The sequence below is a fragment of the Glycine max genome, chromosome 13 (assembly GCF_000004515.6).
Source record: "Glycine max cultivar Williams 82 chromosome 13, Glycine_max_v4.0, whole genome shotgun sequence".
Classification (NCBI taxonomy): domain Eukaryota; kingdom Viridiplantae; phylum Streptophyta; class Magnoliopsida; order Fabales; family Fabaceae; genus Glycine; species Glycine max.
Genome location: NC_038249.2, coordinates 15139280 through 15154145, shown reverse-complemented (window position 1 = coordinate 15154145; position 14866 = coordinate 15139280). Strand labels below are relative to the sequence as shown.

Below are 14866 nucleotides of genomic sequence, written 5' to 3'. Positions count from 1 at the left end.
TGATTTTTTTAGTCCCTATACTTTATATTTTAATTCCATTTTAGTCCTTATCAATATGAGTAATATTATCCATTACAATTAACTACAAAAATATTAGCAAGTAATTCGTAACTAATTTATCATAAGATAATTTGTAATGAAAAAATTGATAATTTACAATTAATTTGTAGTTAATTATTTTTATATTTTTTTTGTAATTAAAATACAAATTATATGAATTAAAAATATCACTTTCAAACTATAGAAACTAAAAGAGAATTAACATATAAACTATAAAAATTAAAAAGAATATTTTTAAACTACAAGAACTAAAAAAAAAATTAAAATATAAATTATACAGATTATAAATATCACTTTCAAACTATAGAAATTAAAAAGATAAGAATCATTCAAATGAATAATTTAATCTTATTTTAAAAATAATTGTGGAGGGCAAGTCAATTGACAATTTGAATACTGCAGCGAATTCATTTCCCGCCAACGCACGCCCTTTTCTCTTTTTGATTTTCTAAAATCCCAATCTCCGCTCAGTACTCAGTTACTCACTCGCTTCTCTTCCCCCTTTCACCTCCGAGTCGACTCGTCCGCGCCAATGGCCCCGCACGCCGAGTCCGCACCCGACTCAGCCACTCGCCGCCGCTCCTCCGCTCGGCCAAGGCTCTTCATAAAGGAGATGGTCATGCGCAACTTCAAATCCTACGCCGGCGAACAGCGCGTCGGTCCCTTCCACAAGGTTACTTAGGGTTTCTCTCTCTCTCTCTCTCTCTCTCTTCTCAACCTTCAATTTCTCTCTCCAATTGCAGTGCGAACTTCGATTTGGTTCAATTTCACTTTCTAGCTTTTTAATTGCTTCGGTTTCACTTTCACTTTAGAACTTCGATTTTACTTACGGACTTTTGAATTGCTTTGGTTTAACTTGCGACCTTTTGAATTGCTTCGATTTGGCTTGCGAACTTTTGAACTGCGTGGATTTATTTCACTTGCGAACTTCTAATTGCTTCGATTTCAGAGTTTCTCCGCCGTGGTGGGACCTAACGGGAGCGGGAAGAGCAACGTCATAGATGCGATGCTGTTTGTGTTCGGGAAGCGAGCCAAGCAGGTGCGATTGTAGAATGTTCTAGAAACTAATGAGTGTTTTGGAATTGGAGTGTTCTTTTTATTTTTTTTAAATGTTTTTTTTTTAAAATTTGGAAACTGATGTGGTTGTTGCAGATGCGGCTGAACAAAGTTTCGGAGCTAATACACAATTCCACCAATCACCAGAATTTGGATAGTGCAGGGGTTTCAGTTCATTTTCAAGAGATTGTGGATTCGGTAGCTTTTCTTATTATTATTAACCTTGTTTTATGTTACATTTTGGATTGTTGTTGCTGCTGCTTAGAATATTAGATAAAACCAGGCAAAGCATAGAGCTAATCAATTTTATGTTTGATGGTTGCTGTTTTTCTATAAGACTGAAAAGTTGAGGAAGTGTTTGAGCTTTTGTTTACTTATTTTTATGTTTATTATTGTTATCATTAAAATGACACCCTTTTTAGCTTTTCTTTTTTGTTTTCAAGAATTTACAAAGTGAAAAATGCTGCATTGAAAACATATCAACTGAAAATGAAAATAAACCACAAACCATAGGCACCAGAAATGATACAAAAGGAATTTCTAAAACAAAAAATGGCAGCAAAGAGTACCTTCCTCTTGCCAGGTTTTGGTTGGTTTTTACTTTTTCTTACTTTTCTTTGGTTTTATGAAATGACCTTTTTATTATTAATATTTCCCAATTTCATCTTTGGTTAAGGGAAAAGGAAAAAAACAACTAAAAGTATCAATGGTTACAGGATGATGGAACATATGAGGCGGTTGCAGGAAGTGATTTTGTGATTACCAGGGTGGCTTTCCGGGACAACTCCTCTAAGTATTACATTAATGACCGCACAAGTAACTTTACAGAAGTTACGAAGAAACTGAAAGGGAAAGGTGTTGACCTTGACAATAACAGGTTTCTTATTCTTCAGGTTCGGTATTTGTTATTTGATGCTTTTTAGTTTTTTCAGTAAATGTTTATATCTACCTCTTTTGATGTTTGATTTGTTTCTTATTAGGGTGAAGTTGAGCAGATTTCACTTATGAAACCAAAAGCTCAAGGGCCTCATGATGAAGGTTTTCTAGAATATCTGGAGGATATCATTGGAACCAACAAATATGTGGAAAAGATTGATGAATCACACAAACTGTTAGCACTCTTTCCATTTCAATTCTGAGATAAAGAGAACATGCAACTTTCTTAATCCATGAAACCATTTATACTTGTTGCAGTACTGGTCCATTTTTTTTTATTTGAGTATGATTAAGTATTTAGTTTGTTTTAATGAATTTAGTGTGTTTTCAAAATAGCTTATAATCAAAACCATATTAAGAAGGCTTTTGAAAAAAGACAGCAGTTATTCACAGCTTTGACTAATTTATATTTGTTTAAAACTCTCTTACCAATTTACACTAAAAGCAAATCCAAACATGCTCAATTAATGTTTCATTTACTGTACCCGTTCTTTATAGATACTGCTGCTGCTTGGATGATAATTTACATTATTTTGAGTTCATTGTTGAAGTAACTACTTTGATTTCAATTTTAGAATTTCTAATTTCTGAAACAATGTTGTTGATGTTTTAGGTTAGAATCCTTGAATGAGAAAAGATCTGGGGTGGTACAAATGGTTAAGCTATCTGAGAAAGAAAGAGACAGCTTGGAGGCATGTAAATTTGGGATTGTTTGTAGCCATTTGATGTTTATCCAACACCTGATGGTTTTTGCTGCAGGATGTGAAGAACGAAGCAGAAGCATACATGCTTAAGGAGTTGTCTCTGTTGAAATGGCAAGAGAAAGCTACAAAGTTGGCCCTTGATGATACAGGTGGAAAAATGGATGAGTTACAAGGGAATGTTGCTACTCTAGAAGAAAGTCTCAAGGCAGAAAGGTAAATTTGGATTTCAATGGGTAATTTTTTTTTCTTTATTTGGTGAATTTGAATTCTTTCCTCACGAAGAACATGGTGGTATCTTATTCCAGGGATAAAATCCAAGATAGTAAACAAACTCTCAAAGAGCTTGAAACTACGCACAACAACTATATGAAAAGACAAGAGGTTTGGATGAGACGGGTTTTCAAATTGAATCAGTTTGCATGATTATATTGCTGGTCATATTATTCTTAATGATAAGCTTTTGAGGAAGTAATCTAGTCATTGTTTTTTTCTTTCATTTTCATAAAATAGGAGTTAGATAATGATATGAGGAAGTGCAAGGAAGAGTTCAAAGAGTTTGAGAGGCAGGATGTGAAGTATCGAGAGGATTTTAAGCACGTGAATCAGAAGATCAAAAAGCTTGAGGATAAAGTAGAAAAGGTAGAGGGAAGTCATAGTTTATGGCAACTGAAAGTAAAAGTATGTGTTCATGAGACATCTTATCCTTTTGTTTATACTTTCTATTTCAGGATTCATCAAAAATTGAAGCCCTTATAAAAGAGGGTGAGGAATCAACTGTTCTGATACCAAAACTTGAGGACAATATCCCAAAATTGCAAAAGTTGTTGCTTGATGAGGAGAAGGTCTTAGAAGAAATCACAGAGAGTTCCAAAGGTGAAGTCTTTTCTTTTTTATATCCAACAATATATTAGAAGTTGCTTTTAATTAAATTTGCTTTGCTTAAGTGGTGATGCATCTCCAATCGTTATACCTTAGTCAAAACCTCTTTAAAACTTTTTTGATACTTAAGCTGTTAAGCATTCTTCCTTGGAGTTGCTACTTTTCATTTTCCATTCTATTTTACCATTGAAGTGCTTAGTCAAGTTAGGTTCCTTATTCTAATAGCAGATAATCATGACTCTCTGCTGCAAACACCATTGCTGTATTAGATACTCTTATATATATATATATATATATATTGGCATGATTTATTTCAAAATATGTTCTTATATTTTTTATTTTAGTCAACTGTATATAATTATCTCAAGGTCTAAATTGTTTTTTTGTTGTTATTGTCTGGGATGCATCAAGCTGGTTTTCAGTGTTTTTGGTGGTGGTAGCTGGTCTTTATTTGTTTAATATTATCTACCATGTAGACAAATGGAGCTAATATCCTATGTGCTATAGAGGGTTTTTAGCTACTTGTATTTTTTTTGCCTTTGTTAACCCTGCCATTGACTGGTAAGCAGTTGAAACTGAGAAATACCGCTCTGAGCTTGCTAAAGTTCGTGCTGAGCTTGAACCTTGGGAAAAAGATTTGATTGAGCACAATGGAAAACTTGAAGTTGCATGTACAGAGGCTAAGCTTCTAAATGATAAGGTGAGAATGACTTCTCTTACTTTCAAGTGCTATTGCTCTGTCCATGCCATCAAATTACTAATCCCCTCTGCTGTTAGCCTGTATAATTTAAATTTCATCTGTGTTATGATATTTTCCACATTTTATGTCCTTGTTATGGATTTAACAAATATAAAAAAATATAAACATAAATACCCAAAAAAAAAACAATGGCTGCCTGAAGCTAGCTTAGTCATAAGATGATATCTTAGTTTCTTCCAGATATAACAGTTCACCCTGATAAGCAACAACAAAGCCAAAAAAGGGTTAAACTCAAAAAATGGAATACATAGAAAACTAGTAACACAAAGTCACAAACCAAAGTTTCTGCTTCACTTTAATTAAGAGGGCATCTTTCTGACATGCATGCTCGAGATTCTTGGGGGATGCACTTATTTATTTATAATGAATTACTCTATACATGTGGAGCAGAATCTCTTTATATTTTCCAGTAGGTGGATGTTTAATATAAGACTATTCTTGATTTAATTTGCAGCATGAAGGTGCTTCTCAAGCCTTTGAAGATGCTCAAAAGCAGATGAAAAGCATATCAGAAACAATTAAATCAAAAACTGCCAGCATTTCTCAAATCAACAGTGATATAGAAAAGAGGAAGCATGAAGCTTCAGAAGCTCACCAAATTGAAGAAGTAAGCAATTTTCGTTCTTATTTTTAATTCTATTCCTTTAACATTTTTTTCTTTCTGAGGCTTGTGGTGATATAATTGCTCTTTTTAAAGGAATGTATCAAAGAGCAAGATGAACTGATTCCTCTTGAACAAAGTGCTAGACAGAAAGTTGCAGAACTGAAGTCTGTTCTAGATTCTGAGAAGAGTCAGGGATCAGTTCTTAAAGCAATCCTGAAAGCCAAGGAAACAAAACAAATAGAAGGAATATATGGTCGCATGGGTGATTTAGGTGCTATTGATGGTGAGGTTTTCCAATTGCAATTTTTCTGGCTTCATGAAGTTCTTTTCCTTCCAAGTTATACCACTTGAAAAACTGTTAGTAAATGTGGTTTTGGATTGTCACGATTGTATCAAATATTAAAATTAAAATTTATGTTCACACTTAGCACTACAAAATATTAAAAAAAATATATCTTAGAATAGGTTTTGTAGGCTTGGATCAAGGCTCAATCCATATTATTGTGGAACTTTTGAACTACTGGCTAAAAGCTACGCTTGTACTTCAGCCTATTCATTATTTGGTTCTTCTTTGGATTTTTGAGAGCAAGTAAACTCGTGGTGGGGAACAGTCTCACTCAAAAATGTAAATACCTACCTCAGAAATCATATTTAATAAGCACATTCTAATATCCAGATATATTAATAGAATAATTGATAATATATCTGTAATCAATATTTGAAAATCCAAATGCAAATCCTAGAATCAATATCAAACCCATTTTGTGTCTTGTGTTTTCAGCAGCATTATTTCTAGTCTTGGGGAGTAAGATTGTATTTCTTGATGGTCTTGATCATAGCCATCAAGCAAGAACTATAATTAACAGCAAACATTATACTTACTATAAATTAGTAATTTATACTTCATGGAAAAATGGATCTGCGATTTCTTGAGTTTATTATTAATAGTTAACACAGTACCAATTTTCATAGTATAATACTGTAGTCATTTATACTTCATGGGAAAATGGATCTATGATTTCTTGAGTTTATTATTAATAGTTTACGCAATCCAAATTTTCTTAGTACAATTGTTTTTGTTTTGCTCTTAGAATGATATCTCATCAGATTAATACTAGGCTAAATTGCAATTTTGATCTCCCTTTAATTCTTGATCCGTGATTTTGGTCCTCTTATTTATTAATTTATTTATTTTTGTTGTGATTTTAGTCCCCACAATTTAGAAAATTTTCAATTTTAGTTCAATTTTCAAATCTTTACATGTTTTATTTGTTTTATTTTGGTCCAATTGAACGCTAGATCTCATATTTTTTAAGGTACTATCAAGAAATAATTTAATTAATTAAAATGTAAAAATTAAAAGAAATAAACATATGCAAAATTTAGGATTAGACAAAAATTGTGAAGTTTCTAAAATGTGGGTACTAAAATTGCTGGAAAAGAATAGGGGGGCAAAAATTGTGGATAAGGAATTAAAGGGGGTCTAAAATTGCAATTTAGCCTCAATACTATTAATTTTATCTTTATCAATACTCTACTTTGTATGTAATCAACGCATTCCATTAGTTTAACTTCTTACAAATCTTTGCAGCAAAATATGATGTTGCAATATCAACAGCATGCCATGGACTTGATTATATTGTGGTGGAAACAACTAATGCAGCTCAAGCATGTGTTGAGTTACTTCGTAGAGAGAATCTTGGTGTTGCTACTTTCATGATATTGGTATTTTTTTTATTTTTTATATTAATCAACTTGTTTTTGTCTCTAAATGGCTGTTTAATATTTTGAATGGCATGAATTAAATATGTTCACTTTTACTTCTGGACCCTTGGATTTGTATAACTGTGACTGAGTTCATGCTCTACGATATATTTGCTAATTTAAGGACATGTTGGTATAAGAGTGTTTTCTGTTTCAATTTTTGTTTATTTTCACCTATAGTGACAAAAATGTGATAACAATTTCACCATTTTTTGTTTTTAAAGATTTTATATGAAAATGGTGAAATCACTCATTAACTTCCAACTAACAGCTTGAGTTTTTGGCATGGTTGGCCACTTGGTCGTTAATGGTTTTAAACTACTCCCTCTAGTCCTTTTTATAAGAAACAAGTTTTAGAGTAGTTTACACTGAAACTTGTTTCTTATAAAAAAGACAGGAGGTAGTACTTGAATAGTTGAATTTAAAAACACAGTGATAATAGCAATTTTATATTGGTTTTGGAGGGAGTATAGTCCTAGGAACCTTTTAAATCCTAGTTGGGGAGTAAAAGCAGACTGTAATAATACCCTTGATTGAATAATATTTGCCAATGATTGATGATCTATTTGGTTCTGTAATGTTTTTGGTGTGCTGATAATACTTAAAATGGATGTTTGCTTGATAAATATAATTAGGATATCATTTCTTTTTTCAGGAGAAGCAAGTTGATCTTCTTCCGAAGTTGAAAAAGAATGTAAGCACTCCAGAGGGGGTTCCACGCCTTTTTGATTTAGTGAAAGTTCAAGATGAAAGAATGAAGCTTGCTTTCTTTGCGGCACTTAGAAACACTGTGGTTGCTAAAGATCTTGACCAGGTCAGTTGCACTTTCGTAGCAGGATGCTTCATTCTGATGATAAATATTAAGGATCCATCATAATGGTATTTTTCAGATATGAAAATCATTATGCCTGTGATTTAGAATTGTTTGATAAGCAAATTTTGTTGGTATAGTTTTGTTTTGAACTTTTGATGTATATAACATAATGGCTATTATGTGGACTGTTTAAGAAACAAAGGCACAATAATCAAATTATGAAGCTTAACTTATTTACCATTTGCTTGCAATAATATAAATTCTAGGTTTTTTTCATTTGCAATTGTTCATATCAGTGAAGTTAAACGGTTAAATAGTAACATTTTCTTACTCCTGTAAAATTTAGGCAACACGTATAGCATATGGTGGAAACACTGAGTTTCGTCGAGTTGTTACCCTTGACGGTGCACTCTTTGAAAATTCGGGAACAATGAGTGGTGGGGGTGGTAAGCCCCGTGGTGGCAAGATGGGGACATCAATTCGAGCTACAAGCGTGTCTGTAGAAAGTGTTGCAAATGCTGAAAAAGAGTTGTCTAGGTTGACTGATAAACTGAATGACATCCGCCAAAGAATTATGGCTGCTGTGCAACGTTATCAGGCCTCAGAAAAAGCTGTTGCTGCTTTAGAAATGGAGTTAGCTAAAAGTCAGAAGGAGGTAATGCATTAGTTCTGACTCTGAGAAAGGTGAATTGTAATTTTCTAGGAGTTGTTGATGCAGGGCATTGAGGCTTTCTTTTCCCCTTCCTCTACAGGTTGACAGTTTAAATTCACAATATAATTATATTGAAAAACAACTTGATTCCCTTGAGGCAGCATCAACGCCACAGGAGGATGAGCTCGACAGATTGAAAGAGCTGAAGAAGATTGTTTCTGCAGAAGAAAGGGAGATTAATAGACTAAATAATGGATCTAAACAACTGAAGGAAAAGGTTGGCTTGGAACTTCATTATCTTTTAATTCCTTTACAAATTGAGGGTTGGCTGACAGGTCTTACATTCATTATTTATTTCTCAAGGCGGATGGATGTTGATAATAAAGGTTATATTTATATTTAACTTTGATTGTTTAATTAATGTTTGCCACTCTCAGGCTTTGGAGCTCCAGAGAAATTTAGAAAATGTTGGGGGTGAAAAGTTAAAATCTCAGAAGTCAAAGGTCCAGAAAATTCAATCTGTAAGCATCTTGTATATTAAGAACCTTCTATTATATTTGATATTGGGAATTGTGGATGTACTAATGGTTCCCCTTTTACTAGGATATTGATAGGAATAGTTCAGAAACAAACCGTCATAAGGTCCAAATAGAGACAGGACAAAAAATGGTGAAAAAATTGACTAAAGGAATTGAGGATTCAAAGAAGGAGAAAGACCGGCTTACTGAGCAAAAGGAGAAACTAACGCAAGCCTTCAAAGAAATAGAGCAGAAAGCATTTGTAGTTCAAGAGAATTATAAAAAAACCCAAAAGGTTCTTTTTATTGCCTTGTTTTGGATTATGTAAAATTTGTGCCTATGTAATGAAAAATACACTGAAAATGTATGGTGCAATGCACCCATGTAAAGTTATGTATAAAGCTTGATTGTTGTATGGTTATGTTTATTTATTTTTACTGTGCAGGTGATTGACGAACATATGATTGTCTTGGAGAAAGCAAAATCCGAGTACAATAAGATGAAAAAAGTGATGGATGAATTGCGTGCATCTGAGGTACTGGTTCATTTTTGATGTCCCATAAAACTTGAACTTTTCTCATCGCAATCATTAATGTGCAGGTTGATGCTGAATTTAAATTAAAAGACATGAAGAAAGCATATAAAGAATTGGAAATGAAGGGGAAAGGTTACAAGAAAAGACTAGATGATTTGCAAACTGCTCTTCATAGGCATATTGAACAGTATGTCATCAGATTACTGTTTTTGAATAGTGTTTATCATTTTGAAGTTCTTATAAAACTGTAAATGGTGTGCAGAATTCAGGCAGATTTAGTGGATCAAGAAAAGCTACAGGCTACATTGGCTGATGAACATCTTAATGCTGCTTGTGACCTGAAAAAGGCCTGTGAAATGGTTGCTCTGCTTGAAGCACAACTAAAGGAGATGAATCCAAATCTTGATTCAATTTCAGAGTACGAGTTTTTCTAATTTGTAACCCCAGTTATCTCTATTTTTTCTGATGTTGCAGTAATACAGATTCAAAACTTATGATTATCAGATACCGAAAGAAGGTATCTTCGTACAATGAGCGAGTTGAAGAACTTAACGCAGTCACGCAGGAGCGGGATGACATAAAAAAGCAGTATGATGAATGGAGAAAGAAGAGGTGTGCATAATATTTTTTGTTTTTATTGTTGAATTTATTATATGCCTTGCTTTTTGACAAAAATGTTACCTGAATGTGTCATGGCAGATTGGACGAGTTTATGGAAGGATTTAATGCAATATCTTTAAAGTTAAAGGAAATGTATCAGGTTTGGGTATCTGATCTCTCTCTGAGTGCTCCCTTTCATTGACAGACATCGAATTGTGCTTCACTCTCCAGTATTATGTACTGATATTTTAACTGTTTACGGATTGTTACCTTACTTCCTTCAGAGTTCAGACCATCATGTTGGAAACTCGGTGTGACTATGGATGTCAAGTTGTCAAATAAAATTTTGCATTTCTGGTTATAAAATGGCACTGAACCAATATATATATATATATATATATATATATATATATATATATTATTTTAATATTTTTAAAGGGGGTTAATCTTGTAGTGCAGAGCCTGCTGACAGATATGTAAATTTTTTAGGACAAATTACTATATTCCTCTGAATTTATTTTCTCAAGAGTGTAAGTTTAAATATTGATGACAAAGTAGGTAGTTTGTGGCAGCAATGTACATTTGCTAGAGTCTAGCGGTAATGAAATGAATTCACACCATATAATTAGTAGAAATATTTGAAGAAAGGTGACTATTCTTAACATTGATTAAACCCTGCCATGAATCATCTGTTATTCCTGTTTTTTTTTTTTACTGCAATACCTAATTTTCTTTAGGTGCTTATCTCCATCAGTTTTTGCATAAATTGTGATACCGTTCTGTAAATGTAAATTGTAATTGGAAGTCATGGTTTGTTAAGGCCGTTCAAAGTTTTGATTTGGTTTATCTTTGACGTTTCTTTTGTTAACTGTAGTTAAAAAGGCTGGCAAAGGGTGACCGTGTTGTTGAGAAATGAGAACTTTAAATCATTTGGAAACAAACTTTTGGTTAACATAGACTTGTGTGCTCACCAAATTTTAGCAGCTGTGTTCCATAGGCTTGTGATCATTAATATGTTTAACCACTTTTATTGTTTGCAGATGATTACTCTTGGAGGTGATGCAGAACTTGAGCTTGTGGATTCTTTGGATCCTTTCTCTGAAGGTGTTGTGTTCAGTGTCAGACCACCAAAGAAAAGCTGGAAAAATATTGCAAATTTATCGGGTGGTGAAAAGGTTCTCAGCTTTTTGTTAGATTTCCTTGGCGTTGGCCTCAATTCTTGTATTCCAAATCATTGTGTATAAGCAAGAATTCTGTTTTCTGGGTGGAACTTGCATGAGCATGATGGTGCTTGTTCTTGATCATTTTCTTAAACAAGCAAAAATGTCAAAAAGCCTTCATGGAGACAATCATCTTTATGCTCTTTCAAATTCAGTGATATAATTTTGTTATTTATTTTGCAGACTCTTAGCTCGCTGGCTCTTGTATTTGCTCTTCATCATTACAAGCCTACCCCACTCTATGTAATGGATGAAATTGATGCTGCCCTGGGTACATACTATTAACTTTATACCTAAGCTCTTCTTTTGTAAATGCTATATAGGTTTGCAATAAATATTAAACTCGTGCTATATGGTTTGGCAGACTTCAAGAATGTATCTATCGTCGGGCATTATGTGAAAGACAGGACCAAGGATGCTCAATTCATAATCATTAGGTAGTTTTGGTGCCCCAATAATTTATTTGCTTTCCCGGATTATTATTAGTAGAGAAACGCTAGTAACACATTTTTTACTATTGTTGAATTCTATTGGAATTAACAAAATTGTGAGTCTTATTTAGTGAGTCTTACTCATGATTTTGTCATTTTCAATAAATTTTAACCGATAATAAAGAGGGTTAAAATGTGCTGCTAACACTTTTCATCTGTATGATTAAATCTAATACTTGCCATGGTATGTTTCTTCCTTCCGCAGTCTTAGGAACAATATGTTTGAATTGGCTGATCGACTTGTTGGGATATATAAAACTGATAATTGCACAAAGAGCATTACTATCAATCCGGGGAGTTTTGTGGTATGCGAAAAGGCTGTTTGATGGAGTTGTCAACGTTTTGTTGATGTTAATGTGAAGAATACTTTTAACAATTATTATTCTCTTGTACTAGTTTTTGCATGTAATCCTAATTGTTATTAACTTACTAGTGTTTTATATGTTGTATATAAAGTTATGGATGGCAGGATGGGGTCTAACTTTAACTTATGTTTGGAGGGAGGATTTAAATTTTTTTAGAAAATTCAAATATATAATATTTTAATTGGTTTGATTTAATTTTTTTTTATTTTGTAAACATTTTATTTGGATGAAGTAATTCAATTTCTTGTATTTTAATTTTCTTATTTGGATAAAGTAATTCAATTTTAATAAAATTCAAATTTTCATTTTTAAATATTTATTTAAAAATTAAAATTTCAATATTGAATAAAAATAAGTATTAGTCATTTTTTAAATATTTAAATATTCAAAATAAATTTAATGCTAGAAAATATTTAATAATCAATTTTTTTAATATTTAATAATTAAATAATCAAAATTATTTTAATGTTAAACAATTTTGAATTTTATACAATATTCTTGTATTAAGACAAAAAACTTGGATGAAACAATATAGTAAAATTAAAGATGAATGATATGTAATTTCTTGTTTAATCTAATTTCTTGTTAAAAAAATTCAATTACCTAGTCTTGCAATAATTTTAAAAAACGTATTGAAATTAAACAATTATGTAATTTATGGACAATCATTTCATACAAAGTTCAAATATTGATATTAATTTCATTGTTCGTAAGAGAATAAAATACTTCAATTCATAGGCTTAAATTAGACAAAAAAAAGGAAAAAAATTATTTTCAAGAAATATTACTAGTTGAAATTTCAAGTTTGTTTTGACGACATAATGCATCTTACACTCAAGAATCTCCTCCAGACTCTTCCTACCCAGGTAACATATAAATAAACCTTATATTTGAATCACAAGCGACTAACACATTTGTAGAGATATTACCATTTCTATTGCGATATCTAGGTCTCTTATCAGGAGAAATTGTAATCGGAATATGTGTCCCATCAAGTGCTCCAATACATCTCTACAAACAAGACATTTTTTTAGATTCTAAGAAAATTTTATAATCAACTCATCTCTCCTAACAATTGATAAACTTACCTCAAATCATTTCCACTTTTGCTTCCGCACCTTCTAAAGTACATGGTTGAAAATTCAAATAGTTTTTGCTCACTTTCATTACCGCTCTCAAGACATCGTTGAATTGCCTATTTATGATTTCTTTAGATCTACAATAACTAAATTGCACTACCTGTACTTTAGGTTGTAAGCAAGGATATGTAAAAACATTGCCACAAATTCTACAAAGGTTAAAAAATGCACTTTTACTAAGTCTCTGTTGTTCAATGCAATCTTTCTTTGTCTCTCTATAAGGATGATTAAGGAAGCTGTGACGTTCTAGTTCCCAATTACGGGTTGATTCTTTAACAAAATAATTATTATGATACTATGTCACTACACCAATAACCATATGAACAACACAAGCAACAACGAATAAAATTATCTTCTTATACTCTTCTTTTTATGTTTTCTTGAAGTAATTGCAATGTCAACTATGCTAGGATCCATTTCTTCTCAATCCAAATTGCATAATAATGATATAAGATAATCTGTACTGTTTTGAGATTTAAAACAAATATCAAGGTAAGAGATCTAAAACAAGGTAAGAGATGTAACTAGTTTTGGCAATGCTACAATAACCTTATTACTTTTTAAACTATTGGCTTCATCAAGTAAACTTTATGTTGGTGGCTTATAATCAGAGGTGTTGTGGTGAAGATGACACCTATGATAATGGATTATAAGCAAATTAATATCCTATAATTTTTAGTTTCTATTCTCTCATTTTTCTCTTCCTTTACCTAAACTCTGTAATTTCCATAATACTGTTATGCAATCAGTCATAAGAATCTATCTATCAATCTAGTATTGTTGCCAACTATGTTGATTGACTTACTTTTGGCAATGTATGAAATCAACCAAAAGTTTTAGTTAGTTTGCAGATTCATATAATCCACTTTTATACATATATTTGTTGTCAAGTGTTGCACAAGTAGGAATACGTGCATTGTGTGCTGTGTTGAAGGTTACTTATTTATTTTCTATGCGACTATGCCCAATGGCCCAATGCATTATTTGTTTAATGCTTTCTTGTTTGAAGACTAGAAGCAGCAAAAATCAAGGATAACTATATGTACCCTAAGCATGTGGAAAATGAATAGAGCGAAAGCAACAAGACAGGTAGGAACTAGGTGATAGGTGGAGCTAAAAGTTAAAAGCAATCCTACAGACATTTGGACTTGAAATTAAACAATAACTGTTTTGGGGATTTGATTTAAAATTTGAATACAAATGCAAACAAACCACAAGGTATCCAAGTATGGGGACAAAGACCTAGCAGGTAGAACTAATACACAGTATTCAACAATGTAAACGTAAGGAAATTGCAAAACCATTCTTAGACAATATTTAGCATAATAAGAAAAATATCATTCCAATAGGGCATGAGTGACTCGTTGTTAGCCACAATCTTTCGAGTGTGGAACAAACTTTGTACTTAAGATATTAACTACAGAGATCTGGATAAAAGAAGATTTGTGTTGGCATGATATTACTCACATAAACAGCTCACATTGGTACAATTTATACTATAGCTTCATTGAAATTTCTGCAGACCAGCATTCCAGTGCAGCCGCCATACTTGAATGCAAGTCACAAGCATTAATATTTGGTTTAAAGATGCATAGCCAATAATTTCCTATCCTAAAGCAGATAAAGGAGACAGTCTCTGATTCATGTATTAGAGAACCATATTTATGTATTTCAATTAGTTGTCCCTTTCTTTTTTGTGCAGCTAACTGTGGGCAAAACGATAACTAACAAACTATTATATGAAATACAATAAAAACGGTTCTCTAATA

The 14866-nt window shown here is 32.3% G+C and overlaps 1 protein-coding gene across 1 annotated transcript; it reads left to right on the top strand.

The window, feature by feature from the left end:
- The first annotated feature begins 500 nt into the window (after positions 1-500).
- LOC100778712 (structural maintenance of chromosomes protein 4) lies at positions 501-12025 on the top strand. The gene is made up of 28 exons (XM_006593612.4): positions 501-733; positions 1010-1099; positions 1213-1314; positions 1833-2009; positions 2097-2227; positions 2666-2744; positions 2812-2969; positions 3062-3137; positions 3267-3395; positions 3485-3629; positions 4205-4335; positions 4850-5002; positions 5093-5282; positions 6591-6724; positions 7419-7577; positions 7924-8232; positions 8330-8506; positions 8667-8750; positions 8833-9042; positions 9193-9282; positions 9348-9469; positions 9545-9700; positions 9787-9894; positions 9982-10042; positions 10923-11057; positions 11286-11373; positions 11467-11539; positions 11799-12025. The coding sequence occupies exons 1-28, from the start codon at positions 593-595 to the stop codon at positions 11917-11919; spliced, it is 3729 nt and encodes a 1242-aa protein (XP_006593675.1). The 5' UTR covers positions 501-592; the 3' UTR covers positions 11920-12025.
- Positions 12026-14866: the final 2841 nt, after the last annotated feature.

Bases quoted from the DNA above. Each gene is read 5' to 3' on its own strand.
- LOC100778712 (XM_006593612.4), top strand. From the start codon at position 593: ATGGCCCCGCACGCCGAGTCCGCACCCGACTCAGCCACTCGCCGCCGC. The intron at 1,100-1,212 runs GTGCGATTGTAG...TGGTTGTTGCAG, and splicing joins TCGGGAAGCGAGCCAAGCAG to ATGCGGCTGAACAAAGTTTC. The intron at 7,578-7,923 runs GTCAGTTGCACT...TGTAAAATTTAG, and splicing joins TTGCTAAAGATCTTGACCAG to GCAACACGTATAGCATATGG.